At 42.8% G+C, this 27443-nt stretch overlaps 1 protein-coding gene across 1 annotated transcript in view; it reads left to right on the forward strand.

The window, feature by feature from the left end:
* The window catches only part of HEATR1 (HEAT repeat containing 1), a 205382-nt gene that overhangs the window by 60188 nt on the left and 117751 nt on the right, over positions 1 to 27443 (forward strand). Inside the window, 5 exon segments of the mRNA XM_018563295.1 lie at positions 2293 to 2414; positions 3170 to 3343; positions 14375 to 14570; positions 17990 to 18138; positions 26159 to 26351. Of these exon segments, the coding sequence (XP_018418797.1) occupies positions 2293 to 2414; positions 3170 to 3343; positions 14375 to 14570; positions 17990 to 18138; positions 26159 to 26351 (834 nt within the window).

A 27443-nucleotide genomic window follows, 5' to 3' on the forward strand; every position in this document is an offset into this window, starting at 1 on the left:
TCGGCCTTTTTTTTTCAGTTTAAAAAATTGATTTTGTTACACATATATATATATATATATATATATATATATAAGTGTATCAGTCATTTACAAAATAGAAAGTAAATGAACAGAGGGGAAATCCAAATCAACATTTGGTGTGGTGACCAACCCAAACAGACTCGATATTAAGATCAGGGCTCTGTGGTGGCCAAACCATCACTTCCAGGACTCCTTATTGTTTTACACTGAAGTTAGTTCTTAATGCCATTGGCTGTATGTTTGGGGTCGTTGTCCTGCTGCAGACTAAATTTGGGGCCAATCACAAGCCTCTCTGATGGTATGGCATGATGGATAAGTATCTGCTTGTATTTCTTAGCATTGAGGACACCATTGATCCTGACCAAATCTCCAACTCCATTTGCAGAAATGCAGCCCCAGCCTTGCAGGAAACCTCCACCGTGCTTCACTGTTGCCTGCAGACAATTATTATTGTACCACTCTCCAGCCCGTCAGCGAACAAACTGCCTCCTGCTACAGCCAAATATTTCAAATTTTGACTCCTCACCCCAGAGCACTTGCTGCCATTTTTCTGCATACCAGTTCCTATGTTTTTGAGCATTGTTGAGTTGCTTAGCCTTGTTTCCACATCGGGGGGTATGGCTTTTTGGCCATGAAGACCATTTCTGGCCAGACGTCTCTGGGCAGTAGATGAGTGTACATGTTCCACTGGTTTCTGCCAGTTCGGTGCTGATGGGACTGCTGGACATCTTCCGATGTAGAAGGGAAGTAAGCTTTGTCTTTCATTTGCTGCATTGTTTCTTTGGCCGACTACTGCTTCTACAGTCCTCAACGTTGCCTGTTTCTATGTGCTTCAGAAGAGATTGAAATATTTGCCTCAAAGAGACCTTGCTGATGCAGTATAACTACCTTGTGTCTTGTTGCTGTGCTCAATCTTGCCATGGTGTATGACCTGTGACACAAGTCTGTCTTCCACAACCTCACCTTAGTAGCAGAGTTTGGCTGTTCCTCACACAGTTCGAAGCCTCCTAGACAGCTGTTTCCGTTAATGACTGTTTCAACCTACGTATGAAATTGATGTTGGCACCCGCATGGTATAATTGGTTAATCATACACCTGACTCTAATCCTACAAAATTCCTGATTTTGTGTAAGAATTGATGGTTTGAAGCCAAAGGGTAGTCATAGTAAATATTGGACTTAGATTTTTATTCTGTTCAGGTGTGTATGTGTGTATACATTGCCCCTTTTATATTACATATTTCTGGTGTCACTGTTTACATTCTCTGGCTCTTAGAGCCAGGCGAAGAAGCTGGCGAAGCAGATCTCTGCATTATTAGCTTCTTTCGGGTCCCCTGATGTCTCCATAATGAGGACCTGTCGCATTATATTTGCTATTTCTTTGGAGGCTTCTTAGTCCCCTATGTGATGGCAATAAAGTTAAATGTAAAAAGAAAATTTGAAGTAACATATAAAAAATAAAAATGCAACTTTTTTTTTTTAAAGTCCCCCCCCCCCCACGTTGAACACACATACAACGCAAACACACATCGACGTTCGTGACGATATGTAACGTGTGGCACGAAAATTGTGCCACACATGTTGCATATCGTCACGAATGTCGGGAGTGAGAGCTATAATTCTAGAGCCATCAATCACTGTTATCACTAAATTCATGAGCAGTAAAAGCTTTTTGTGTCGCCTATGGGAAATTTGGGGTGTTGTAGTTTTTTGTGGTTTTTTATGGGTGAACACAATTTTAAGGCTTGACATGTTTGGAATCTATCTACCCAGCGTGACTCCATCTTTTATATTTTCCCAAAAATTGGGTATTTTGTTTCTGTGCACTAAATTTTATTTTAGTGTATTTTATCTTAAAAATACCGGTTTGATAAACATTTGTGTAAATTCAAGCGCAACATAAAAAAATGCAACTACATTTTTTTATTCTACAGGGCCCCTGCTTTCAGAAAATAGATAATTGTTTGGGGGTCTGAAGCTGTTTTCTAGCCAAAGATTTATTTTATCCTGTGCACAAATAGTAAGAAATTGCTCTGGACAGCAAGTGGTTAAGAGTAACTTTGATATGTTAGAGGAGATAGTAATGAAGGATATTTCATTCTGCAGTAACTGTTTTTACAAATATCAAAATATAATTTCTCATGATAGGCCTTAGTAGTGGCCTTGGCAGTTCTAGGATTTTTTTTTTGGGGGGGGGGGGGGTTGCATTTGTTCTTGTTGATTTACACATGTACGTAACATAATACAAATTATTTTTTTCTGTTATCCTCAGCACTGGATGATGGCTTACAGAAGGCTAAATCTGAAAGCTCTTTTAGTGTAATAAATATGAAGTTAGCTCACCTATTATCAAGTAACATGACTGGAATGGATTTTTCCTCCCTTTTAATTATGGTATGTTCTCTGTGTTTATAAATGTTTGATTTATAATAATTGCATTCATTTTGTAGTATTAGCAAGGATGGACAATTGCCCCATCTGCTGTTGAAACAAAAGGGTATAACTTATCATTGTCAGGTATGCAGTGCCATTCCTTTTTAATATTTACCTAGTGTATTGGAATGGCATCTATTGGTTTTGTTAGATGAGAAGGCAAATATACCACCTCCTATGTTTCCCTGGATATTTAATTCAGCTGTTTAAAGCATGTTTCTGTTCTAATATATTTTGGTATGTTCTTGGGTAAACAATGTCCTTGTTAACTCTTCCAATGTAAGAAAATCGAACATAATTGCCAGAAAATAGCCACCCCAGGTACAACCTAAAGCTGAGCCTGACATCCTCTTGGCTTTGCATTGTGTGACAAGATGTTAACCATAAATAACATGATGCAGAGTGCATGGTAGGCTGGGTCCCGCTTTCTGTTCCAGTACACAACTCACTGTTCTGAGAAGTAGTTATGTGACTTTTATTTTTGTTAAATAATGAGCTTTATTTCCTTTTATAAATTGATAAATATAAAGGCCCTGGAGTCTGTATCTTCAAAAACAAGTCTGTAATTGAAGCTCACAAGGAAAACTTCCTTTTACTTCATAAAAAAAATCTTTATCTGATTTGGTATTGCTTTTCTTTTTCTATCATAGCAGCATAAACCATTTTTTTAAAAATCATTCTAATTTAGTCTTTGTATTTTTTTTTTTTCCTTTTAGGTGGAGGATCTGGTGCAAATTGTGGAAAAGAATGCGGTCACTGTAAGGCAGAAAGTAACTTTTTACATGCTCAGTCATGCCCTAGTAGAGGGATATCCGAGATGCCAGGATCCTGGGCTTCAGATTGCAAAAATAATCTTTGAACTGCTTGATAAGAAACTGAGAAAACTGGAGCGCTCAGCACAGGCAAGCTCTATTTCTATTAGACGAATAAAGTAGCGGCCTCCAGTTAGTAAAAAATAAAAATGCATTTGCAGTTAAAATTTTACCTTTTGTCGGCAAAGTCTCACAAATACCTGTTAATCCTGCCAGTGAAGTTCACCAACAGTGGGATGAGAAGGATTTGTTGGGATCATGACAAAAAACATTATCACAGCTGATTCCCAAAAACGTAGCTTGTCAATCAAGCTTTTTCCGCCCTGTCCTCTTCTTTCTAGATTGACAGCACAAACCATCCCACTGTGAGCTGCAGTGTATGGGAGGGAGGGGCATGTGAGGCACAAATAAAGGAGAGTTTGACTCAGAGTAGGTAAAGGATTTTTTTTTTTTAGGTAATGAAGACTTGTATATTACATGGGAACGGAGTTTGGTGTTTATACTATCAAATCACAGCCTGTTGATGTACTTTAATTATTGAAAACAAGTGTGTATTGCAGCGAGATCCTCGTTTTGACATTTTAGCCTTAGTTTTCTTCAGAAACTTGTATGGAATTTGGTGTTTTCTTTTAGTCGTTCTAGAATAGTGAGGGGGGAACTAAAAGCTAGCAAACAAATGACTGTAGTCTCAGGACAATGATTTATGTAGTATGTTCCCTGGCCATCCATATATGCATAAATGTATTATGTTCATGTCTGCAGTGTGAATGAGAGGAATCTAATAGATTACTCACTATCTGTTATTGTGTAGACTGTTTCCCCAATTCTGGCAGTATATCTCACAATAACAGGTTGTTGACTTAACCATGTTACACTGAAGGACAGTCTTTTTTCACACTTTCCACTTGCTCTTTGGACTCGTATCCAGGTCATTATCATAATACGCTTTTTAAGTACTCGCTTAGTGTCCTGTACCATGAGAGTTTTTAGCTGGTTTCTTGCGGTTCAGCTTTGTGCAATGAGTTAGTGAGATTTTCCCATAGCGCAGATCCTGGTAATATCTCTCTTAGGCTTCATTCACACCTAGGCATTAGTGTTATCGTGCATGTTGGCGCACGTTTTGTTTAGCATCTTGTCTAGTGTGTGTTACACATTTTTGCGCGCCTTAAGATGCATGAACAGGAAGACTAATTGAGCAGATTGAAATGCCTTGCAGTGAATGAACGTGCGCAAAAAACTCACAAATGTGTACAGAAATGTGCGCAATTCTTGCACTTTTCCGGGAGTTTCCATTAAAGTCCATGCGGCCAACGTGGTGTAATCTGCCAAAAAAAAAAACCATATGTACTTTAGCATTCGGCAGTTTGCAGCTTGTGACAAAACTCGCAGGTGTGTGGAATGAATGGGACTTCTTGTGTTGAACGTTTCATCACGCTTGGCTTTGAGCGTCAAAATGCCTAGGGGTGAACAGGGACTTCTGTTTCAATATTTTTTTAAATTAGATATTTCAAAATGAAAGTGATAAAGCATAGTTCACCAGAACGTTCAATTAGCTGACGCAGGAGCCAAAGTGTAAGTAAATAAGATATAGACCATACAAAACAAGATCGGCATGAGTCAAACAGTAGAAAGAATGTAAGACCTTGAAGCAAGGTCTTGGGGGTCTACCCCTCACACCTTATTTCTACAGTTATGACCTTAAATCCGCCTATACGTATACCCTCTGGTAGTAAGGTATAATATAAACTGAGAAGGTAAAGTAAGAGCAAAAATAATAAGGTATAGAAAAAGATCACCAGTCATGTCAACTATCAAGTATTTGATCTAATCATTAAAATTAGGATTTATAGAGAGGGTGTTTAATCCAGCCTTCCCATTTTTTGTAGAAAGCAGAAAATCTACTATTTTTAAGGGTGAACATATTAGGGTTCTAGAATCGGGTGAAAAATTGTAGCAAGGCCAAAGCAGAATTTGGTGAGACTACACAGGAAGCTAACTCAGAAATGAGATTGAAAATTTGCTTCCAAAAGGTTGTTAAAGATTTGCAATACCAAAATACGTGCCTCAAGGAGCTCACAGCCCCACATTTTCTCCAACATAGAGAAAATTGCCCTTCTTTCAATTTAGACAATTTGTATGGCATGTGTAGCTCCCAATGATTAACACAGTCTGATGCAGTATAGGTCATTTTTAATTGCTGCTTGCCCTTGTTCGTCCGTGTAGGAGGTTCCTAAATCTTTCTCCCGTTTAGACATCATCGCAGACTTTGTAAATCTCCCAGCTTGTTATAGAATAAAGTAAAACCCTTTTGGACCCATAGTTCCTTATGGAATAAATTATATATAGAACTGTCGACTTTCACTGTAGTAGGGAGAGGGTGCTCATGGAGGAAATGTATTGGTAAAATTTCTTGACCAGAATATGAAATCTATTCTGTAAATGAGGGAAACTAAGTAGGCTATCTCGTTGGTACAGGTCGGCTAAAGTTTAAATTGCCTAGTGTGGCCATTTCTCTAAAGATATGTGGGGAATGCAATATTCTAACATTAAGACGGGTAATTGTATCAATGTACTAGGGTAATTAGTAAGAGAGGTTAAAGAAGGCTATTTACATGCTTCTTAGCCCCCCATGTAATAGCAATAAAGTTGTGTGTGTAAAAAAAAAAAAAAGAAAGTAATACAAAAATGAAAGATTCATTAAAAAAAATAAGCATAACATTTATTTTTTTGTAAACTTTTTTTAAGTCCCCGCCCCCGACATACACACGCATATATGCGTCATGTGCGCCTACATGCCGCACATGTTGCATATTGCCGCAAACGTCGGAGTGAGAGCAATAATTTTAGAGCCATTAAGGCCGGGTTCACACCTGGGCGTTTTACAGCGCTGATCGACGCGCTGTAAAACGCCCAGCAAATGAAATCCCATTATTTCCTATGGACATGATTCTCACTTGGGCGTATTTCAGCGCGTCGCAACGTGCTGAAAAACGCCCTACACCCAAAGAACTACAGGAGCTTCTTTGGGGCGTATTTCCGCGCGTATCCATTAGGATACAGCCGGATAGCCCTCGTAAACGTGCGTTTGACGCGCGTTTTGAGGGCTGCAAATCACGGTTAAAACATGCACCCACGTCATACACGCATATTTCGAACGCCTAGGTGGGAACCCAGCCTAAAGGAGAACTATGAGGTGAGTGCTTTTCACTCACCTCATAGTTCTAGCCGACCTGTGACAATGAGACTGTCACAGTTCGGCTTAGTAGATCGGGAAGTGAGCGAACACATACCGGCGTTCGCTCACATCTCGATCCTGTCACGGCTCTCTGCCGTGACAGGGGAGGGGCTGGATTCACCCTGCTCCAATCCGCCAGCGCTGACTGGCGGAACGGATGGGGAGGGGCAGGTACAGCTGGCTCTGCCTCTACATAGGCAGAGCCAGCTGTCACTCACGCAGCTGGGCGGATCCAGACATAATTGTCGGGAACCGCTTCAGCTGCGGCAGCTCAGTATACCGCGAGCTGCAGCTCCCTATATACTGAGCTTAGGGTGATGGGAGGATGCTAGTTTGTGTCCTCCCATTACCCTAAGGAGAACTATGGGGAAAATCCCTAACCCCATAGTTCTCCTTTAATCACTGATAACACTAAACTGATGAACAGTAAAAGCGTTTTAATCGTCGCCTATGGGCGTTTTTTTTCCGATTTTCTTACCTGTACTAAAAATACGGGTAAGAATAAATGTTTTATAACATAACGTAGGGAAACTTTTTTGTTTTTTTCTACATTTATGGTACTTTTTATTATATAGTAAAAGAAAAAATACCCCCCGTGGTGACCTCCAAAAGAAAGCTCTATCTGTCCCCAAACTTTTTTAACATAAATTGCAAGGATATAGTCTGGTCATGCTGACTGGTGAAATTTTTGACTGGTGAGACACTATCAAATTTTTCAAGCCCTGACTATGTGGCTCTCCATTAACCCCCCATCTCACTCCTAGAAATGTGCCCATTGAAATGTACTGATATTATGTTGCAATCAGGTCCTTACATGAAATGGAATGGACAGGTGCTGCTACTTCAAATATAAAGCGAATACTTATGTTTAAATCACCCTTAGGGCTTTGCTGTTTTACTATACTATGTAAATACATTAGTAATCCAGCACGATATTATTCTGAGTTACCCCACTCAAGCGATACCATATTGAGTGGGGCACGTGAGATTAAAGTGACATTAAACCCTCAGATTTTTTTAACATAAAACAATACTGTAATGTGTGCCTTACTGTAATCCATGGTAGTTTCCCTTCTATTTGCTGCTCTTCCTTTTAAATCCGTATCTCTTCTCATGCTGGGCAGAACTTCTTCTGTTTTGCAGCAGACTGCCTTGTCTCTGAAATGGATACATGGTGTCTGTGTGAAGGTCCACTACCTGAGCCAGCACTACAGGAAGAGGCACTCAGCTGCAAAGGGAAGTTCTCCCCCAGCATGAGAAGAGTTAAGGATTTAAAAGGAAGAGCAGCAAAGAGAAGGGAAACAACCATGGATTACAGTAAGGCACACATTATAGTATTGGTTTATGTTAAAAAAATCTGTGGGTTTAATGTCACTTTAATAACATGCTGGATTAGTGTGATCCTAGTTCATTTTATTACTTCATTGCTGTGCTGTATGTGTATAGGCCAATGTAGTTGGATCTGTATGTGCGTTATAATTGATTACAAAAATTTAGATTAATCGAACATGAAAATTTTAATCATTACCAGCCCTAGAATTATGGAGTATGTTTGTTTGAGAGAGAGTTTCCAGGATTGGTGCGCCAACAGCTTAGAGAAGGGGGAGCTGGTATCGGGTTAGAGTGGAGAGATGTAGATGAGATTTGATAAAGTGGTAAATTTGACCATATTGAAGGAAGTGTTTGAAAGATATGTGATGCGTCCCTATAAGGTCTGGCAATGTTTTGTAGTGACCTAGGGGGGTTAATAAATCCTGTAACGTTTTTATGCCATGGTCATGCCAAATATGAAGTGTTGGAGGACAATCCTATTGGGAATATAGTGGAGGATGTAAGAGGGGGTCACCGGTCTTGGAAGACTACTTTTTGTTTTCTAATTTCCCTCCACGTAATGACTGTGTCCCTAAGGAGGATGTTATGTTTTATATAGGGCGCCAATTTGTGAATAGGAGTATGTAATATTCCAGCAAGTGACCATGGATGTAGCAAGTGTTGTTCCAAGGCAGTGCTTGAGTAATAAGCATTGGTGTGCGTCCAATCCCTTGTGTGTCGAAAAAAAGAGGCCAGATTGTAGCGCCGGAGGTCAGGGACATTAGCCCCACAAACTAGATCTAGGTTTTTGGAGTGTACGCAGCGCAATCAGAGGCGGGAGCGCCCCATGACTGAGGTCCCTGTGGACATAATGGAGCAAGGGGGGCACGAGAGAAAAAAAAAAAAACAGCAATAGCATGTGAAAAAAAAACGGGTAGCAACAAAAACTAGAACAGTATTTTCAGTAAGCGACTTCCTTTTTTTTCAACCTTAGGCGAGTGTCGCTAATTGACAAAAGTAGTAACATGAGAGTCTGGGGTGCCAGGACTCCCAATAACATCTAGAGCTATGTTTCTCAACTGGTGGGTCACAACCCCATGTTCGCCTCGTGGGTCGCCTCATGCCTTGCCTCATGCCTTCCACTGGGCTCCTCAGCCTCCCCCTAGCACAGCACTGTCAGTTCTCACTCCGAGCAGCCTTTCAAAATATGCTGCCCAGTGCTGAGTGTCAGCTTGAGGTGGAGTGGGTTGAGGGTATGGCTGTGAGCTCCATCCGTGTGTGCATTGCTTACAGGTCCCTCATGTGCCCTGTAGAGGTGCCTGGACAGGAGTGATGTCACATGCTGGCTCCTGGCACCTCTACAGGGCACGCAAGGGAGCTGTACAAGCAATACACATATGGATGGAGCTCCGTCACAGTACAGCAGCCCACACTGGACCCCAGGCTGAGGTGGGACTTCGGTCGCGACCAATGGCCAAGGACAAATGTGGCTCCTGAGGTTGAGAATCGCTGATCTAGAGGAGCACAAACGTATAAATTGCACTCCGTCCCAAGTGCAGTTTCAAAAGATAGTGTTGAACACAGAGAGAGAATTTTCAACCAGTGCAAAACAGGTGTTTTCAGGCCTTCTTTTTACAAGGAGGGATTTTGGATGTAGAATGTGCGGACGAATCTTGCATCGTCCGGACATATGCACAGGCTTCAGTGGCAGATGCGAAGGATCGAGATATGCCATCAATTGACAGATGTCATGATAGGCCTTCCTTTGTGTGGAAAGGATTGCAGAGTAGTCTGTGAATAACAGGAGCTTATGGCCTCCAGCGATCAGATGATGTTGGGATTGATAAGCTAGGAGGGGATGGCACATCGATCAGCGAAGTCCAGGTAGCAGACAATGACAGGTCGGCTTCTGCTGATCCCTGGGTGGGGCCAAGCCTGCGTCCCCTCTCCACCTTACAAGGAGTAGTAAGGCCCATTGCTTGTGGTATAATGTGAGAGCAAAAATTCTGCAGCTGCCCAGAAAGTACTGAATCCGGCAGGCCAATTATGATGGTTGTTGCTTCTGTCTATTGTCAAGATAGTCTACCTTGTCCAAAAGGTAATAGACCTGTTTATTAAATTCTTCATGAGATGCCTGAAAGGCCATGTACGTGGTTCTCCAAATCCCCCACACGCTGTTCAGCCGTTTGTATGTGGGTAGCATGAGCCTCTAAAGATCAGTTTGCCCATGTGTTGCTAAATGGAATCCGCAATAATATTAGCCAAATCAGATTTCAAGTGGGAGGCTACAGCAGATGCTAGTTGCTCGTAGTCCACATCTCTTTCAGTATGTGCAGGGGGTGGCTCACCCATCTTGTCAAGGTGCATGATGTGCTCAGTCCGGTCCTCCATGTTGGGAGTGGCGAGTGAGACGTCAGTATTCGTCAAGCTCCGTTTGGGAGCGGGACACGAACTTGTCCATCACCCACAGAGCAGTCCCGAGGTATGTGCCGTGATATGGGGCCGGGGGAGAGCAGGTACAGGCCGCGTTCTGCTACTCCGTTGGGCGCTGGAACCGGAATTCAGTATATTTTTTTAATAACCTAGCGAGATATGCCCCCGCTTTATTATGTAAGGTGTAAGAGTCCGCCTTCAGTTTTTCATGTTGGTGCAGTAGTAGCAAAAGAAGTTGCTGTCTAAGATTTAAAAGTTGAGAAGCTAAACGATGTTACAGGTGGTGTCTATTACTTTGCTTTATGACCTGAATCTCGTGTAGTAATTGATCAAACTGTTGATCTTTTTCTTTTTAACCCAAGCACCAATTTTTATAAATAGCCCCCTAATGTATGCCTTATACGTGTTCCATATTGATTGGTTCATATTGATTGTTTGATTATTCACGTATTGATCACACAATGAGATAGAAGATTCCGGTATTTATATAGATGTTTGTGTTTTTTGTGATTTTAACACTTTATTTTTTATTCGGGAATCCACATTCACTTAGATCAAGCGCAACTTACTTACCATATTGGGTATCTGGAGAAGCATCCGGAGTATTTGGGTGAGTAAGAGTACTCACCCAAATGCTTGGTACTAGTATTGGTATCTGTGCATCCCTAGTAATTATGTGCATGAGACATGAAAGAGTAACTGGCGCTGGCACTTCCATATGTCAAGCAGGACAAATCTATAAAGTAACTTACCAATTGTTGTCAATGAACGTTTGTTATAGCTAGTAGTGTCTAAATCAGCATAAGTAGCATTAAAATCCCCTCCTAGCAATAGTACCCCGGTGGTGTGTTTGGTAAAAAGTTTCATAACGTTTTTTTAAAAATCTGACCTGCTTCACATTTGTAAAATAGGCATTGACAAGGGTATACTTGATATCACAAATGACAATAGGATATCTACCACAGGGTCAGTAAAACATTCTGTAAGTTGAGAAGGTACATCAGCATTCATAGCTATTAAAACGGAACTCCTGCATGTTTTTTGGGAGAGGATGCCATATAAATAGAGGGATAATTCTGTAAGGAAAATTGAGGATTTTTACCATGTGCAAAATGTGTTTCTTGTACAAAGAGGATGTCCGCTTTCTGCTGCTTTGCCTCCTTCAATAAGGCCAATTTCTTGAAAGGACTATTCAGCCCTTTTGCGTTGATGGAGACTTGGTTAGTAGGCTTAGAAGTGAAAGGATGCTTTAAAAGAGAACTTTGGGGTAAGTGTTTTTCCCCATAGTTCTTTTTAGGGTCGCAGGAGGACATCTACTAACCTCCTCCCATGACCCAAAGCTCAGTATATCACGGGCTATTGCCTGCGATATACTGAGAGCGCTGCAGCCGGGACGGATCCCAACAATTCTGTTGAGATCCACCCAGCTGCGTGAGTGACAGCTGGCTCTGCCTATCTAGAGGCAGAGCCAGCTGTGCTTGCCCCCTCCCCCGTTCGTTCCTCCACTCAGCGCAGGAGGATCAGAGAGGGGAAGGGGGGAAATCTCTGTGGGGAGCGGTGACTGACAGTCACCACTCACTGCAGGGAGATGATTGGGAAGTGCGCGGATCGGCAGCATGTTTTTTGCTCACTTCCCGATTTGATGGAACCGACCTGTGACAGCTTCTTTGTTACACCTCGGCTCTAACTGGAGATGAGTGGAAATCACTCACCTCATTTTTCTCCTTTAATGGTGGCTGTATCAATCGTAAAATTAAGGCAGTAGGTATAGATGGTAATCAGAGACCAGAAACATCCCGGATATAGTCCCGAAAGACCGCTCCTATCTTGCAACAAATGACTGGTATCAAAAAAATAGAAAGAAGAAAAGAAATATAGTCCAACTGGTAAAAACACATCAGGTAACAATCCTGATAAACATGTGCAGCGAACGCTGCAGACACTGGGGTAGAAGAAGAATGGTGACAACAACAATCGGAATAAATTGTCTCAAGTAAGTAAAAATAACTTTTAAAATAACTAAAGAAACTTTTAACAAGGCCCTAACACCAGGCCCTGGTGAAAAAAGCATGTAGCAGGTCAGTTCCTCACGATCCGTCCTGGGAGAAGAACCATTACGATTGGGGTTAGTACAAGCATCAAGTCCTAGATCCTGAAGAAGGCGGTTTCCTGCATCTATTGATAGCATGCCGTTTTCCGTGAAAAGAGACCAATATTTTAATCAGGTAGCCCCATTTGTAAGGGATGTTGTGGTTCCTGAGCGTAGAAGTAAACGCGATCAATTTCTTCCTGGTTAAAGGAGAACTATTGGGTGAGTGTTTTTCCCCATAGTTCTCCTTAGGGTAACGGGAGGACACAAACTAGCGTCCTCCCGTTACCCTAAGCTCAGTATACCGCGAGCTACAGCTTGCGGTATACTGAGACGGCGGAGCGGATCCCGACTTAGATGACGGGATCCGCCCAGCTGCGTGAGTGACAGCTGGCTCTGCCTATCTAGAGGCAGAGCCAGCTGTACCCTCCCCCGTCCGTTCCGCCAGTCAGCGCTGGCAGATCGCAGCGGGGATAGGGGAATCCAGCCCCTCCCCCTGTCACGGCAGAGAGCCGTGACAGGATCGAGAGGCGAGCGAACCAGGTGTGTGTTCGCTCACCTCCCGATCTACTGAGCCGACCTGTGACAGTCTCATTGTCACAGGTCGCCTAGAACTATGAGGTGAGTGAAAAGCACTCACCTCATAGTTCTCCTTTTAAGATGGTGGTTTGAAGAAGATCAGCATAACGAGTGATGCCAGAGAAGTGCATTGACACCAGAGTTAGCTGCTTGCATAGCTTTTTCTTTTACATGAAAAAAGTGGATCCTGGCCAGTACATCCCTGGAAACTTTGTCAGGTAACCCTGACGGTTTGGTGATCCGATGAGCCCTGTGGATGAGTTTTTGCAGTTGTAGTTGCGGTATGTGTTCCGTCAGAAACTGTTGTAGGAAAAACAAAAGCTGATGTGGGGACACTAATTCAGGGATCCATCTGAACTTTGTTGTTTTGTCTGGAGCAATCTTCCAGATCGGCTAATTTAAGTCTCATCTGAAGATCATTGGAATGCTCTTGGAAGCCCTCAACTAGATCATTATGTCCCATAGTAAGATCATGCACTCTCATCTTCCACATGAGATACTCTGGCTGGGAGCAAACACCTAAAGGTGAGCTAAACTTTTTCACCTAGTTGCTTCTCCCAATAATAAACACCCTTGGAATACTTGCCTTATAGGAGCTTCCTGTGTGTACCAGCAGTCTGAATCTTCTGCAAATCAACCTGGATACAGGGCAGGATCTGTATGAGACATAATTACTGATTGGCTACCCCTGTCTGAGCAGCTAGTCAGTGCTCTTCTAAATGAGTGTTAAGGTGGCCATACACTAGGGCTGCAACAACTAATCGGCATAATCGATTATAATCGATTATTGAAAAAGTTGTCAACTTTCTCAATAATCGATTAATCGGCTTCCGATAAATCTGCCCAACGTACAATCTGCCCATCCTGGACAGGCAGATCGTACTCTCGATCATCGCAAGCCCGCCCCCCTGCAGTGTATGGACACCTTTACCGAGTATTTTTTGCATTATTTTAGTTTGTGGATATAGCTGGATGAGGGTTATCTCATATATAAGCATGAGATTTTCATGTTTATGGCTGCTTTAAAGCAGACCTTCCTCCAAGAAAGCAAGATCTTTTTTTATAAAATAATGGCTTTTACCCCATTTTTAAATGACTTTTTTTATGGGTAGATGTAGAAAAACACACCTGTGACGGGAAAGAAGTTGGAATATGTGCTTAACTTACCCCCCACTTCCGCATTTGAGGTTATGATGTCCCTATCCTTCCAATGAGATGCAGAGGAATCCCGGGTATCCTTTCTAACGAGATGATGCTTCTGCACTATTAAGGGGGTAGGGTGGTGGTCGGCGGGGAGAGTGGATTGTGATGTAATTGGTGGACCTTGCTTTCTAATGAAATGTCTGCCTTACGATTTGTTATAGTCCTTCACGGACACACGGTTTGTTAGTCTTTGCTTTATGCCTTTTCATTATTTTATCTTGATTTCATGGTATTTCATATAGAAATAAAATTATCCAATGTTTTCACCCAGATTGCTGAAGACAAGTGTCTGCTAGATTACACCAGTGGAGAGCAGTTGCATGAACTGATGCTGACCAAATATATTGATGAGCTAAATGCTGAACACAGTCCAGAAATGGAGGAAACTGTTTTGCTGATGTTGAGGCTAAAGATTTTCATCCAAAGTTTAAGATGTCCAGCATCTTTTCCAATTGGTAAGAACCTGAATTTGATTGAAATCATTTTCCATAAGTCTACTAACATGTATAGTGAGCCCCACAGAAGCCATCGTGACCAATTTTTACAATGTTTAATTGTCGATCTGTGCAGTAGTCACATAAATGTTTTCCACTTTAACTGTTTTACTGTCAAGCGATTGTGTACCATACATTATGGCTTTACCTGTTCTAGGTAGCCAATAAAATAAGGGTATGGCATTGCAATTAAAAGAAAAAAGCAAACAAAAAACTAACCACTACGGAAGCTGAACTGCTGTTAGCGGAATTATTTTGGGTGGCTGCACAGCTGTGGACTTGAACAAGCTGTAATGTTTATATGTAAAAATTTAAATTTCCTTTTACTTCAGCTCACAAATCTAGAAATTGTATACATTCCATACTAGAGGTACTACTGTATTCCAGGTGTGATTCAAAGCCATTTAACTCTTGCAAAAAAAATCCTCCTTGTCCACTTCATACCGCTATGAGGTAATTTATTTAATGCAACCAGATATTTAACTGTTTTCCTAATATTGATAGTATAGTCTGTTCTTCTCACTGGCCCATAAATAAATTTTCATTTGCATAACCTGATTGTAAATGTACAGCCCATCACCGACCCTCTCTTCCTTATTTAGAAATCCTCATAAACCTGAAGTTATTATTTAAAACAAACTCCATACAGTTCAAAATATTCTTTATTGTAATTGTACAATACAATACACAGGCAATTGAGAGATGACTGGGTAATATGCAGGTATCATGTGATTGCAAACTGACCAGAGCTGTGAACTCCTATGACCCCCTCCCCCTCAAGGAAAGCTCAGTTTTTTTGCTAGTGTCCTAGGTGATGGACCACAGCAGCTTCCGATTGGCGCCTCATGGCAGCATCTTTTGGAGCTGTACCCAGAGCCCACTGGATAGTAGAAATAAGGCCAGCCTGCAATGTCCTTTTGTTTACTGGATCCCGTATTCAATGCCCACCTTGGAACATAGAACAGTGTGTTAGCCGCAAGGTGCTGGTGTGACCCTGTCTCTAAAGACCCCTTCGAGTGTACTCTCATCCAAAATGAGTGAAGCCATGGGTTGGTGGCATCCCCCCTTCCCTCAGTGCAGATCTACAAACGCATAATGGTGGGTGAGCCTTTGCTCCACCCCCCAAGGTAGCCTGTGCAGGCTCTGCTGTGGGCACCAAAGCCTTGGCCAAGGTCCTTTGCTGGCACCTGCGCAGTTGTGCAGGGAGCAGTTTCATCTTCATCCTAACAAACATATTCAGGACTGCGAAATATAGGTGCCGTGGCCATCATGGAGCTCTAAGCCATCTGGGCAATATAAACGCATGGAAGTCATCTTGGTATACTTAGCAGAACTGGAGTGCAAGAGAAGTGTGGGTAGAACTCCTTTCATGGGAGAATGTGTTTTTGGGAAGGGTTAGATGCCTTTATTAGGGAAGGTAATGGGAGAAATGAGCACTCTTTTGCCCAGCCAGCGAAAGACTATGGTTGTTCCATTGGATAAGTCCAATTCAGCTCTGGCCAGGAAAAGCTCTTTTCACCCCTCCCAGGCTTCCATCTCCAGGGTGAGACCAGGTTTCTGGTTCAACACAAGCTTTGGACCCTAAAACCTTCAAAGGCTACTGCCAAGTCCTCCTCGCAGTTGGATGTGCCCCTACTTGTTGATGTTGGCTCACATCTGTTGCCTGTTTAGGGTTGAGGCATCCAGGGTTTTGGGGTACACCTAATAGTTACCCAGGGTTGAAAAACTGGAGTTTTTAATATTCCAATTGCCTCTTTCCCCCTGTGCAAGAGGATCTAAAGGGTGCCTTACAGTGGTTACTGACTTCAGGGGGCCATCATCTCTGTACAAGAATAGTTTTTAGTTTTTTTGCTACTATTCTCACTTCCCTAGCAATTCTTGTACCGGTGGACTTTTTTTTTTTTTTTAATCCGATAATTTTTATTACAAAAGTAATATAAAGCTGTAAACAAACCATTATCAAATCAATCAGATCAAAATACCTTTGATAAGGATTGGTACAAAAAAAACTATTTATACAAATGTCCATATGCACATATATGAGCTTGTAAGTACTGACAATATACAGATAGTGCTGTCATATGAGATGAACAAAGATCAAATTACCGTATTTTTCGGTCCATAAGACGCACCGGACCATAGGACGCAGGGAGGTCCGGTGCGCCTTATGGAGCACTCGACAGACCGTAGCTTCTGTCACAGCTTCTATGACAGAAGCTGCAGTTAGTGACCGCTGAGACAGGTGGCGTTGTGATTACAGCGCCACGGTCTCAGTGATCACAGAGAGCAGACGAAGAACTTCCGTTCTTTGTCTGCTCTATGGTGATCTCGATCGTCGCGGCTGCTCGGTTTTAATACGAGTGATCTCATTAGATCACTCATATTAAACGAGCAGTGGCTCCTATTACTGATCTCGATCGCCGCTGCTCGGTTTTAATAAGAGTGAACCCATTAGATCACTCGTATTAAACGAGCAGTGGCTCCTACTACTCGCCCGGCGCCCGAAACTGCATGTCTCGGGCGTCGGGATTCGCTCCATAAGACACAGGCACATTTTCCCCCTCCTTTTGGGGGGGAAAAAGTGCGTCTTATGGAGCAAAAATACGGTAACCAAAAAGGGCATACTGGCGGATATGTCATTTAGGGAGTATATCCAAAGGAATTTTTACAATAAAAAGCACATGGAGGGTTTTATGCAAGATAATTAAGTGCCACGGAACTTTATCAAAGTGAACAAAAATCCATCCATCGGGACGAGCTCCTAAAAAATCCCCATCAGAGAGCCATCAGCGACGACCCCCAAAACATATACTATTCTGCATTGCTGTAAAATGTATTTTTGTGGTTTGTAGTCCCTTCATTGGGGTACAGGTATGGATGCACCGATACTCAGGGAGAGCCAACGCTCCACGGGTAAGGTGTGTAATAATTTGTCTTGCCCCAGGTGCTGACAACCCACGCTACACCACCCGGTTAACCACGGCTAGGTCCAGAACAACAAACGGATCAGAGATCCGTTTTATCGGATCGTGCCAGACCGGGAGTAATCTGATGTGTCACTTTACTTTGGATTCTTCATAGACACACATGGGATCCGGCAGTTTTTTTATTCTTACGATGGAGGAAAAAAACTGTACGGACGTCACAGCGGTGACATCCGATCTGTTGAATGATCCTCTCCTGACACGCTTGTCTGAAAGTGTGCTTAACAAGCCTGATGAATCCGTGAGGTTAAAACACAGATTTATTGTTAACTTTGTAAAAATTATTATAGCACAGTGGCAATGTAACATGATAGCATTAGCAGTTGTCTTATCTTGTTGCCAGAATTATTGCTTTAATACAAAAAAATATAGATTTTTATTATTTCTTTGTTTTAGGTGGTTTATGGTGGAACCCTGAGACATTTGACAGTGTGAGCCGTAACTACGTGCAAGTTCTTGTTGGTCTTTTTGATCTGATTGTACGTGAGGCAACTGATGGAAAGCATGCTGTCAGCTTTAGAACTCTCCTAGTGCTTTTATTTAAGGTGAGTTACTACTTGTAAAAATGTCTGTGTTCATGGTGGTATTTTTGAAAGTAGGTGTGGGGCGGTTGATTAATTTTGACATTGAGGACATTTTCAACTGCTGAAAATCATTCCATTAACTTGTGAACTCTCCTGGGTCTTTCATTTATGGTTAGGTTTTGGTAGATGTATATATTGTTTTGTAACCGTCTGTACTGCCCTCTGGAGATTAGGTGCACTAAATGTTTAACATTATGTATGTGTCAGTGATGATTCTCATTTATCTAGGTTATGGTAAGGCTAGTAGTAGTTATTCAGGCTTTTGTTAAAACATACACAAGGATTCGGAAAAACAAGGGACTACCGAACAGAGGGGAGAAGGGGAGTAAAATAGTCGTCCTGTATGTGGCTGACGTGTCAGGATAACAAACATCTCATCCATGTGTCTTTCAAGCCCAGCAACACGCCGAGACAGAATATTGTACATCAAAAAGACCCAACATCCAAACCCAAGCAATGTAACCTCGCATGTGCAGTGAAGGGAGGGTAAGAACAGTATATTTGAGGATACAGCAATAAATGTCCTAACAAATGGAAGACCAAACAGAGGAAGGCATTTTTTACATGTTATGACTCGGCAGTCTTCTTACACCTCATTCTTTTGAGGACAGTGAGTTACACATTTTGGACCAAAGGAATCTGATTTGCAAGAAGCGTAAAAGAGCCCTTCTGCATAAAAAGTGAACTATCCCTATACAGGGTTGGGGAGCCTTTTGACACCATCTGTCCCCCACGTGAAATGCCACTTTACCATCTCTACCCTGGTGATTTGGCATAAATTCACTCTCAGCCTTGTAAATCGAAGGGTTCACACCTGTTGCAGGCTTCTAGCACCAAGAGACTGGATTGAGTTAGGTGAGAACAGTGTATTTCCTCAAACATTCACACCTCTAATCTGTTCTTGGATAATCAAAATCTGTCTTGTCGTATTCCATCGTGTCTGAATTATCCATGTGGCTATAAATGCTGGGGTATGTTCCTGAAACTTCTTTAACCCCTTCGTGATGGGAGACGTACACTGTACGTCCCACCATGAAGTGCTTAAATGACTGGCCCAAGTACACTGTACGTGACCAGTTTTTGCAGCTCTGTAAAGCTGGTAGCTGCTGATTCCACCATTCATTAATGAGTGCCTCAGTATTGAGGCATTCATTAATGAAATCGTTAAGCTTTTGTAAAAGCTTCTTTCTTTCATTAATGAAACAATGAAGCCGTTACATGCAAATAAGGGAGCGCTAAATAGCAATCCCGTATTTGACGCTGAAAATAGCAGAGAGGTAGCAGATTGACTCGCCTCTCTGCTATTCGTTTTGACAGCTCCATAGCCTGATGTTTATGATACATTTCAGGCAAAGAGATGCAATGCATCTCTTTGCCTGAAATATATCACTTCTGATCGTCTAGGCACGATCACAGACCTTTAGTGAGATCTGAATCTGACATGCTGTCAGGATCAGTCTCTAAGGTTATTAGCTAACTAGCTTCCTAAGTTTGGAGCAGCCTTATAATAGCCAAAAATTAAAGTTATAGTGACTGCTTAATATAAACTGACAAAAAAAAGTTGTTGTTTTTTTTTTACAAAGTGTAAAAAAATTAAAATAAAGTGAGAAACTGAAAACTAGCTCAGTCATGAAGGGGTTAAAGAAGTAGTCCGTGCAAAATGTTTTTAAACCCTTGCATTCCAGAGGAGAATTCAGTACAGGGAAATACTTTTGACCATTTTATGCTATGTGAATGAGAAACATGTAACAAAATTGGTGTCGCACGGAAAAAAGTGTAAATTCACATTAACACTTTTGTGACCACTTTTTTCTTTTTTGTGAAGCTTAAATGCCCAGACTAATAGTGTAAGAATGCGTCAATTCACTTGTTTGACAGCGTGCATGAGAACTAGGAACATACAGAGTTATGCATTTAATTGCAGTTGTGCTGCGAGGTTAATTTGCATTTTTAATGGCAGAGGGGTATTTTTATTTGGACTTGCTGTATTTGGAATATTGTATTGCGGTCAGAGGGGTTAAACTTTGCAAACAAGAGGCCAGTTCATTGTCTTTCAGACTTTAAGCGGTCATACTGTGGTCATCGGGAGTAGAGAATTCCCCAGCGTCAGTGGAGTAAACAATGCCTCAGGCTCCATTGGTCTGTGGAAGTAAAACATTACCAAGTACCTTTTGATCAGTAAGAGCGGAAAACAGTGCCTTATTTTTGTCACTGGGAGGAACAATCCTCCATTGTTGGTGTCAATGGGAGGATAAGTGCCCCATCAGTGGTGTCAATGATAGTAATAGTGCCCCATTGTTGCTCTCAGTGGAAGGAACTATGCTCCATTTTTCAGAGGAATGAATAGTGCCCCATCGTTGGCATCAGTGGTCATAATAGGGATAGTGCCTAATTACTGCTATCAGTGGGAGCAATGGTGCCCGATCCTTGGTGTCACTGGAAGAATTGTGCCCCATCGCTGCTGTTGGAGGAATAGTGCCCCAACATTATCAGCATGAGGAATAGTGCCCCACCATTGGTGGCTGTGTGAGGAATAGTGTCTCATTGTTGATGTCAGTGGGGGAATTGTTCCCCATCATTGGTATCAGTGGGAGAAATGGTGCCTCATCATTGGTATCAGTGGGAGAAATAGTGCCCCATATATCATGTCAGTGGGAGGAATTTGTCATGTTTTGTGCCAGAAGGTGGAACGCTTCCCTAAAGGGCCAGTTAAAGGCAAGCAAAGGGCTGCAGTTTGGGGATCGCTGCTGTAAGACGATATATCAGATTATAATGCTTCTGATTGGAATCTAGGGTTTATATGCATCTTCTGTTTTATTGAAGTACACAGTGAAGTTGATTGTAGATCTTAAACCACAGGGTATTGCGCCACCTACAGGAGGACACTAGGCACACAACAAAAGACAGCCTAGGGGCGGCCCCTGCTGGTGGCCAACCGGTCACCTGCTGATCAAGTTTCCAATTGTTTTCCTAGCGTCAGGAGTAAGGAGCTATGGATTTTTCTCCAGAATTCTTTCCTATTGTTTTCCTCTGTTTTGGCTGGATCTTTAATCAAGTGCCATCTGGGTGACACTCTGGATGATCATGAATCCTTGTAGTCCTACCCTGTGCGGCCATCGAGCACATTCAGACTCTGCTACAGTGGGTCTGCTGCGACTGCACTCTACTCATGGAGTTGCCTGTGGGATTCTCTCCCAGTGGGGTTCATAAGACTGGAGGTCTCAGCTTCCCAGTCACAGTATCCCACACAGGCAGGCGGCACCCATACTACAGTCGGTGGCGGCCCACTGTTCTCTGCGGAACCCTGGTCTATTACTGCAGTATTTAACACTATCCGCATGGCATCAGCGTCCCCTCGATAGGTGGTTCTGTCAGCGCCCCCCAGGGTTGCCTTCGGGCTGGTAAGTATTGAGCTGGAGGTCTGGCATTCATGTGGCAGTGACATCTGGTGCTGCGGACATTCTACAGCCCATGGCACAGCTTTCCAGCCCCTTCGGAGGGTTCTGAGGTTGAGAAAGAGCTCTCTGCGACGTTGGACCTTCGCTCCTGGGGATTCTAAACAGGATGGGTCAAGTGGTGAAGGTTGTCCGCCTCTCTTGCTCCAGGAATGCGAGCTGGTTTCTGCCCTTGTTCATTCAGGATCAGGAGCCCTTGAAGATCGAAGATGCTCCAGGTTCTTCTGAGGTGCCCCTAGTTTACTTTGACACCCTCAGCTTGGGCGATCTGCTGTGGTTTTATTGTACGTCACCTTTCTTAATGATTTTCTTTACAAGGAGTGGAAACGGCTTACCTAGTCCTTAGGGTGTAAACATTTGTCCATTCGCTATTCCTTTGAGGAATCTTTCATGGAGCAGTAGTCTACGCCGCCGCTAGTGGATCCACCAGTCTCGTGCCTTATCAAGGCTGCAGTCATTCCTGTGGAGGATTCCCCATCTTTCTGGGTTCTCATGGATGGGTAGGCAGAGGGTACTGCAAGAACTATGTATGTCATCGCTGTTGCTTTATTCCATCCTGTTTTGGCTTCAGCCATGGTATCTGAATCTTTACCTGAGTGGAATTATCTGTTGCATCAGAGTTTGCTGATGAACGGGATTCTCCCGCCTATGTCAGCCTACTGGTGCTGGGTCTGCAACGTGATGCTCGATGCTGGTCCATTGGTGTTTAAATTGTCGGTTCTGGTTCTAGTGCTGATCGGCTAATGGGACCTCTTAAAAGAGCGCTTACCGGACTGCCCTTTATGGGGGACCACCATTTTGGCTCTATGCTCTATGAAATTATTATACACCTTACTGGAGGTTAGAGTACACTTTTGCCTCAGACCAGGAAGTCGATGGATCAGCGTCGGAGGTCCGGTTCTTCCTTTTCGGCCCATGACCATCTGTCATTCCTTGAGTACCGCGGACTAGGGCAACCGTGGCTTGAATAAACCATCAAGGCGGAATAAGGGCAGCCGCAGCGTTGGCGGTGTCAGAGATTCTTTCCTGGGCGGAGAGGCACATTCTGGCTTTTTTCACAGTGCACACCCTGAGGGTGAACAATTGGCAGGGTGATTACCTTAGCTGCCAGTCTGTGGATCCAGGGGAGTGGTCATTGCATCCGGAGGTGTTTTAACAGAATGGTGTCTGTCGGGGGTCTACAGATGTGGGTCCCAGGCATCTCTGCCTCACCTAGAAGGGTGATCAGTTTGTGGCCAGGCTCAAGGAACCGTGGGCTGATGCAACCGATGCTCTGAAAGCTCCGTGGGACTGGTACATTCTGCTTTATGCTTTCCCCCTCGTGTACCACCTTCCGCATCTTTGTCACAGGATAGGGACTGTGGGGATTTCCTGTCTTTCTCATGGGCCGGGGTTGGTTGCGGAAGGCGTAGTACACAGACGTGGTGCGTTGGGTCACGGACGCGCCCTGGCACCTGCCATTTCGGCCGGATCTTCTGTCTCAGAGTCCCGTCTCCCGTCCTGCTTTTCAGTCGCTGGCTTTAATGGCGTGGCTACTGAAAGCCAGGTGTTGAAGGACCGGTTATTTAGGTTATTCCCACTATGCTTAAGGCATGTATGGCTACTTCATGAACATTTTGCCACGCTTTTATTCAGGGAGTAGAATCTGACTTTTCTTCAGAGTGGGGTGGTCAAATTATTGGCTCTGGGCTCATCCCCTTCCAGCGGCCCATGGCATCCGATTCCCTAGTTTGCACTTGTGGGCAAGGGCTCAGACATAGTTTCCCCCTCTCCGGTTTACTGTACCCCACCTTTTGGTGCTTTTGTTGTTGTGGAAATCTTTCTTTGAGAATTTAAAAGATTCTGCTGTTGAATCTCATTCTTTTTGGTGGCTATCACCTCTATATGGAGGGTTTCGGAGCTGGCGGCCTTGTCATGCAATTCCCCTTTTCTGTTTCTTCACCAAGACAAGGTTGTGCTCTGACACTGGTCTTTTCTTCCTAAAGTCGTTTGTCTTTCATCTTTGTGAGGTTATTGTTCTACCCTCTTTTTGTCCGGGGCCTACCCATTGGAGAGAGAAAGAACTCTACATTGCTTAGTTATTGTTTGAGTTCTTCGTGTCTATATGTTAAGGCATCTTTTCGTGAATCATATTCTCTTTGTTCATGGTTACAGATGGCCCTCAGAAGGGCCAGGCTGCATCTCCTGTTGGATTTGCAACGCTGTGGTTCAGGCCTCTGCTATAACGGGTCGGGAACCCCCTTTTCCCTTAGCTCATTCTACCAGGGCTGTTGAGGTGTCCTGGGCCTTTTATGTTGGTGCCTCCGTTTCTCAGGTTTGTAAGGGGGCCACTCGGTCTCCTATTTTTTTTTCCAAGTTCTAAAAAGTTGTTATGGCGTCTGTGGACACAAGGCAACCCTTTAGACGGATTGTTCTTTTGTGCGGGTAGAGTTTTCTTGCCCACCCCTCATGTTGCACTGCTTTGCCCTGTGTTTTAAGATCTACGATGTACTTCACTGTGTTCTTCAATAAACAGAAGAGAAATGTATACAAAAAGATAGAGAACAGCGGGGCTTTAAAAGTGTCCAAACCATACAAAATGTCCATCAAACATACATGGTTTTGTATAAAAATATATTTAAATATTAAAGATTATTTAAAGACTTGATTACATTTAAAATATCATTGGCATGATGCAATGTTACATTAAAATCAAGCTACCTCCTTTTGGTGCCCATACATGTGTAAATATATTTATATATCCTAGAGTCCTAAATCCTGTAATAATTGTATAATCCACTGTGGGCCCAATCACCGACGCGTTTCGCAACTATGTGCTTCCTCATGGAGGTTGGAGGTATTCTAAAACATTGCATCAAAATAAGTTTAAGTATAATGATCTCAAAGACCAAATGCTTAATGAAAATAACAAATAATAACAGTACAAAACCCACTTCATGCTCACAAAGATGGCTGGATCCTTGGTCCCACAAACTATCTCGCAATCACCAAGCAGGTGAATCGGTGGGAGGTGACCTGGGATAAACAGGAATGAGGAAATGAAAAAAGGGTAATAAATTCCAGGTATTCAAAAAGATTTGTTAAGAGGTAGATTTGTGCAAAGATACAGAGATATGAAATATCTGTTATTACGGTAGAAGCAGCTATTGGTCCATATATACTGGCAGAGGACAACTGGATCCCGTAAAATAAATCTAAATGTAGGGCATTACCAATATTAAATAATGGCTTCAGGTAAATATACTCAGAGCCTTGAGGAGCACCTCCAAAACGGTTAATTTAATTCCAATATTCTAAATAACGTTCCAAATCCTCATCCTCATCATTAGTAAAAACGGACAATCCATATAGTTAAAACTAGTTTTACCTATTGCAAAAAATCCCATCGTCAGTATTGTTCAGGATCAGCAGTCCATAAAATGGCTCCATGGTAAGCCACTTATATATCCCCGGGACGCCATTGTGCATGCCCACAGTTTGTGTCATGACGTCAATGGCTGCGTCAGACTGGTAGATAACGGATGCGCATATTCGGGGTCAAACAGGTGCATGTGCATATTCGCCGCAAGCAAACGTGCAGATCAAACCTCCTAGAGCAGTGGTGGCGAACCTTGGCACTCCATCTGTTTTGGAACTACAAGTCCCATGATGCATTGCAAGGCTCTGACAGCCACAGACAACTCCCTGAGGCAGATGCATGTTGGGATTTGTAGTTTTGGCACAGCTGGAGTGCCAAGGTTCGCCATCACTGTCCAAGAGGATCCAGCCTGGCGACCTCCCACCAGTAGATGGAACTAGACACAGCGTGTGGGACCTCGGAGCCATATAGCAAATCATATAGGAAAAACTCAACATTCATCATAAAGTACAAAAATATTTAAAAATACAAGTAACTTCACATAAACATACAATTGTTTGGTCAGTAATAAATACCTTTGGGATATATCTGACACAAAGCTATATATCCCAAAGGGTTGTATCATGCCAATTACATTTTAAATGTAATCAAGTCTTCAAATTATCTTTATGTATTAAAATATATTTTTATACAAAACCATGTATGGTTTGGACACTTTTAAAGCCCCGCTTTTTCACTATCTTTTTTGCGTACATTTCTACTTGTGGGGTGTGGTGCCTATCCCTAATGGTTCAATCTTGATGATTTAAACCAATAAACAAGAGAAAATTTGTTTTTTTGTACTCACCGTAAAATCCTTTTCTCTGCGTTCATTTAAGGAGCTTCTCCTTACTGTATGCTACTTACTGGAGACTTGATCAGCAGATGAGGGTTGGCCACCAGCAGGGCCACGCCTAGGCTATCTTTTGTTGTGTGCCTAGTGTCGTCCTCCTGCTGGTGGCGCAATACCCCCTGTGGTTTAAAATCTACGATCTACTTCACTGTGTCCTTCAATGAACGCAGAGAAAAGGATTTTACAGTGCGTACAACAATCCTATTTTTGACACTACGAGTTTCTCAATAGTATTGTGTGTATTTTGCTAACAAGTATTTTCTATGTTTATACCAGGAACACTTGAAGGATCCAGCTGAACGATTTGGCTTCCTTTCACTGTTATGGACATATTGCTACAACCTCACGTGGTCTCTAGGTTGCACGGTGAATGCAGTCCTACAAACTCAAGCACTTTACATTGGTCGGAGCTTACTTGCTTATGAGGCTACAGAAAAGGAAAAACATGTTAAGCTGATCTCCTCTCCAGGTAAGTCATGTATGTGTACTGGAGTACACAGCATGTACTCTATGCTAGGGTGGGCAACCTCAGCACTCCAGCAGTTGTGGAACTAAAAGTCCCATTAACGATGAGCGACCCCAAGATGTAACAACTGTGTTTTTTAAAATTTCATTTTCTTTGTTAAAAAGGTTATACCCCGTGTGGGGGTGGCCGAAAAACTGAATCTAGTTTGTTTGAAAAAAAAAAAGCCCCATTAGGCATTACAAGACTGAGAGCCACAGGCATGACTCCTAGAGGCATAATCGAATTTGTAGTTTCGCCACAGCAGGAGTGGCCAGGTTGCTTACCCCTGCTCTAAGCAGTTTTTATACAAATACTAAATTAGTAATTGTTACTCAAGTTTAATTGTAATGCCTTGAGTGAATAAAAGTAATTGCAAAAAAATTGCTTTTGTTAATTGGGAGACACATACGATCACTGGGTTTACCTGGAGGTTGGAAGGCTTTGCCCATCATACAGGAAATATCTACTGAACAGCCAGGCTTGGTTTTTAGCTTAGTATCCTAAGGCTCCATTCACATATAGTGTTTGCGTTAACCGCGCGGAAGACCGCATGGCATGAAAATGCTAAAATCCTTACATATGCACGGATTCTGCTTCTTTGTCGCTATTACTATAGCCGCGAACGTGCTGAATCCGCCCCTAAAATCCTGCTTGGACTATTTTGCGGGACGCGCAAGTATCACCCTAACCGTCCCCTCCGCTCATCCATTGACCTCCTGCTTTCCATCTCCCTTGTCCACTCCTCCCATACTCGCCTCCAGGACTTCTCAAGAGTCTCTCCCATCCTCCGGAACTCTTTACCCCAACCTGTCCGTCTATCTCCCACCTTGACTGCCTTTAGGCGTTCCCTAAAGACTCATCTCTTCAGGGAAGCCTATCCCCCCTCGACCTAACCACTGAACCTTCACATTCTCAAATAATTAATTCCCACAGCTACCTCCATGTATCATTTCCCCCTCCTCTTTTAGATTGTAAGCCCTCACTGGCAGGGCCCTCCTTACCATCTTGTCTTGAATTGTATTGTAACTGTAATGTCTTCCTTATATTGTAAAGCGC

Source organism: Nanorana parkeri, unplaced genomic scaffold (assembly GCF_000935625.1).
Source record: "Nanorana parkeri isolate BGI_ZX_2015 unplaced genomic scaffold, ASM93562v1 scaffold650, whole genome shotgun sequence".
Taxonomy (NCBI): Eukaryota; Metazoa; Chordata; class Amphibia; order Anura; family Dicroglossidae; genus Nanorana; species Nanorana parkeri.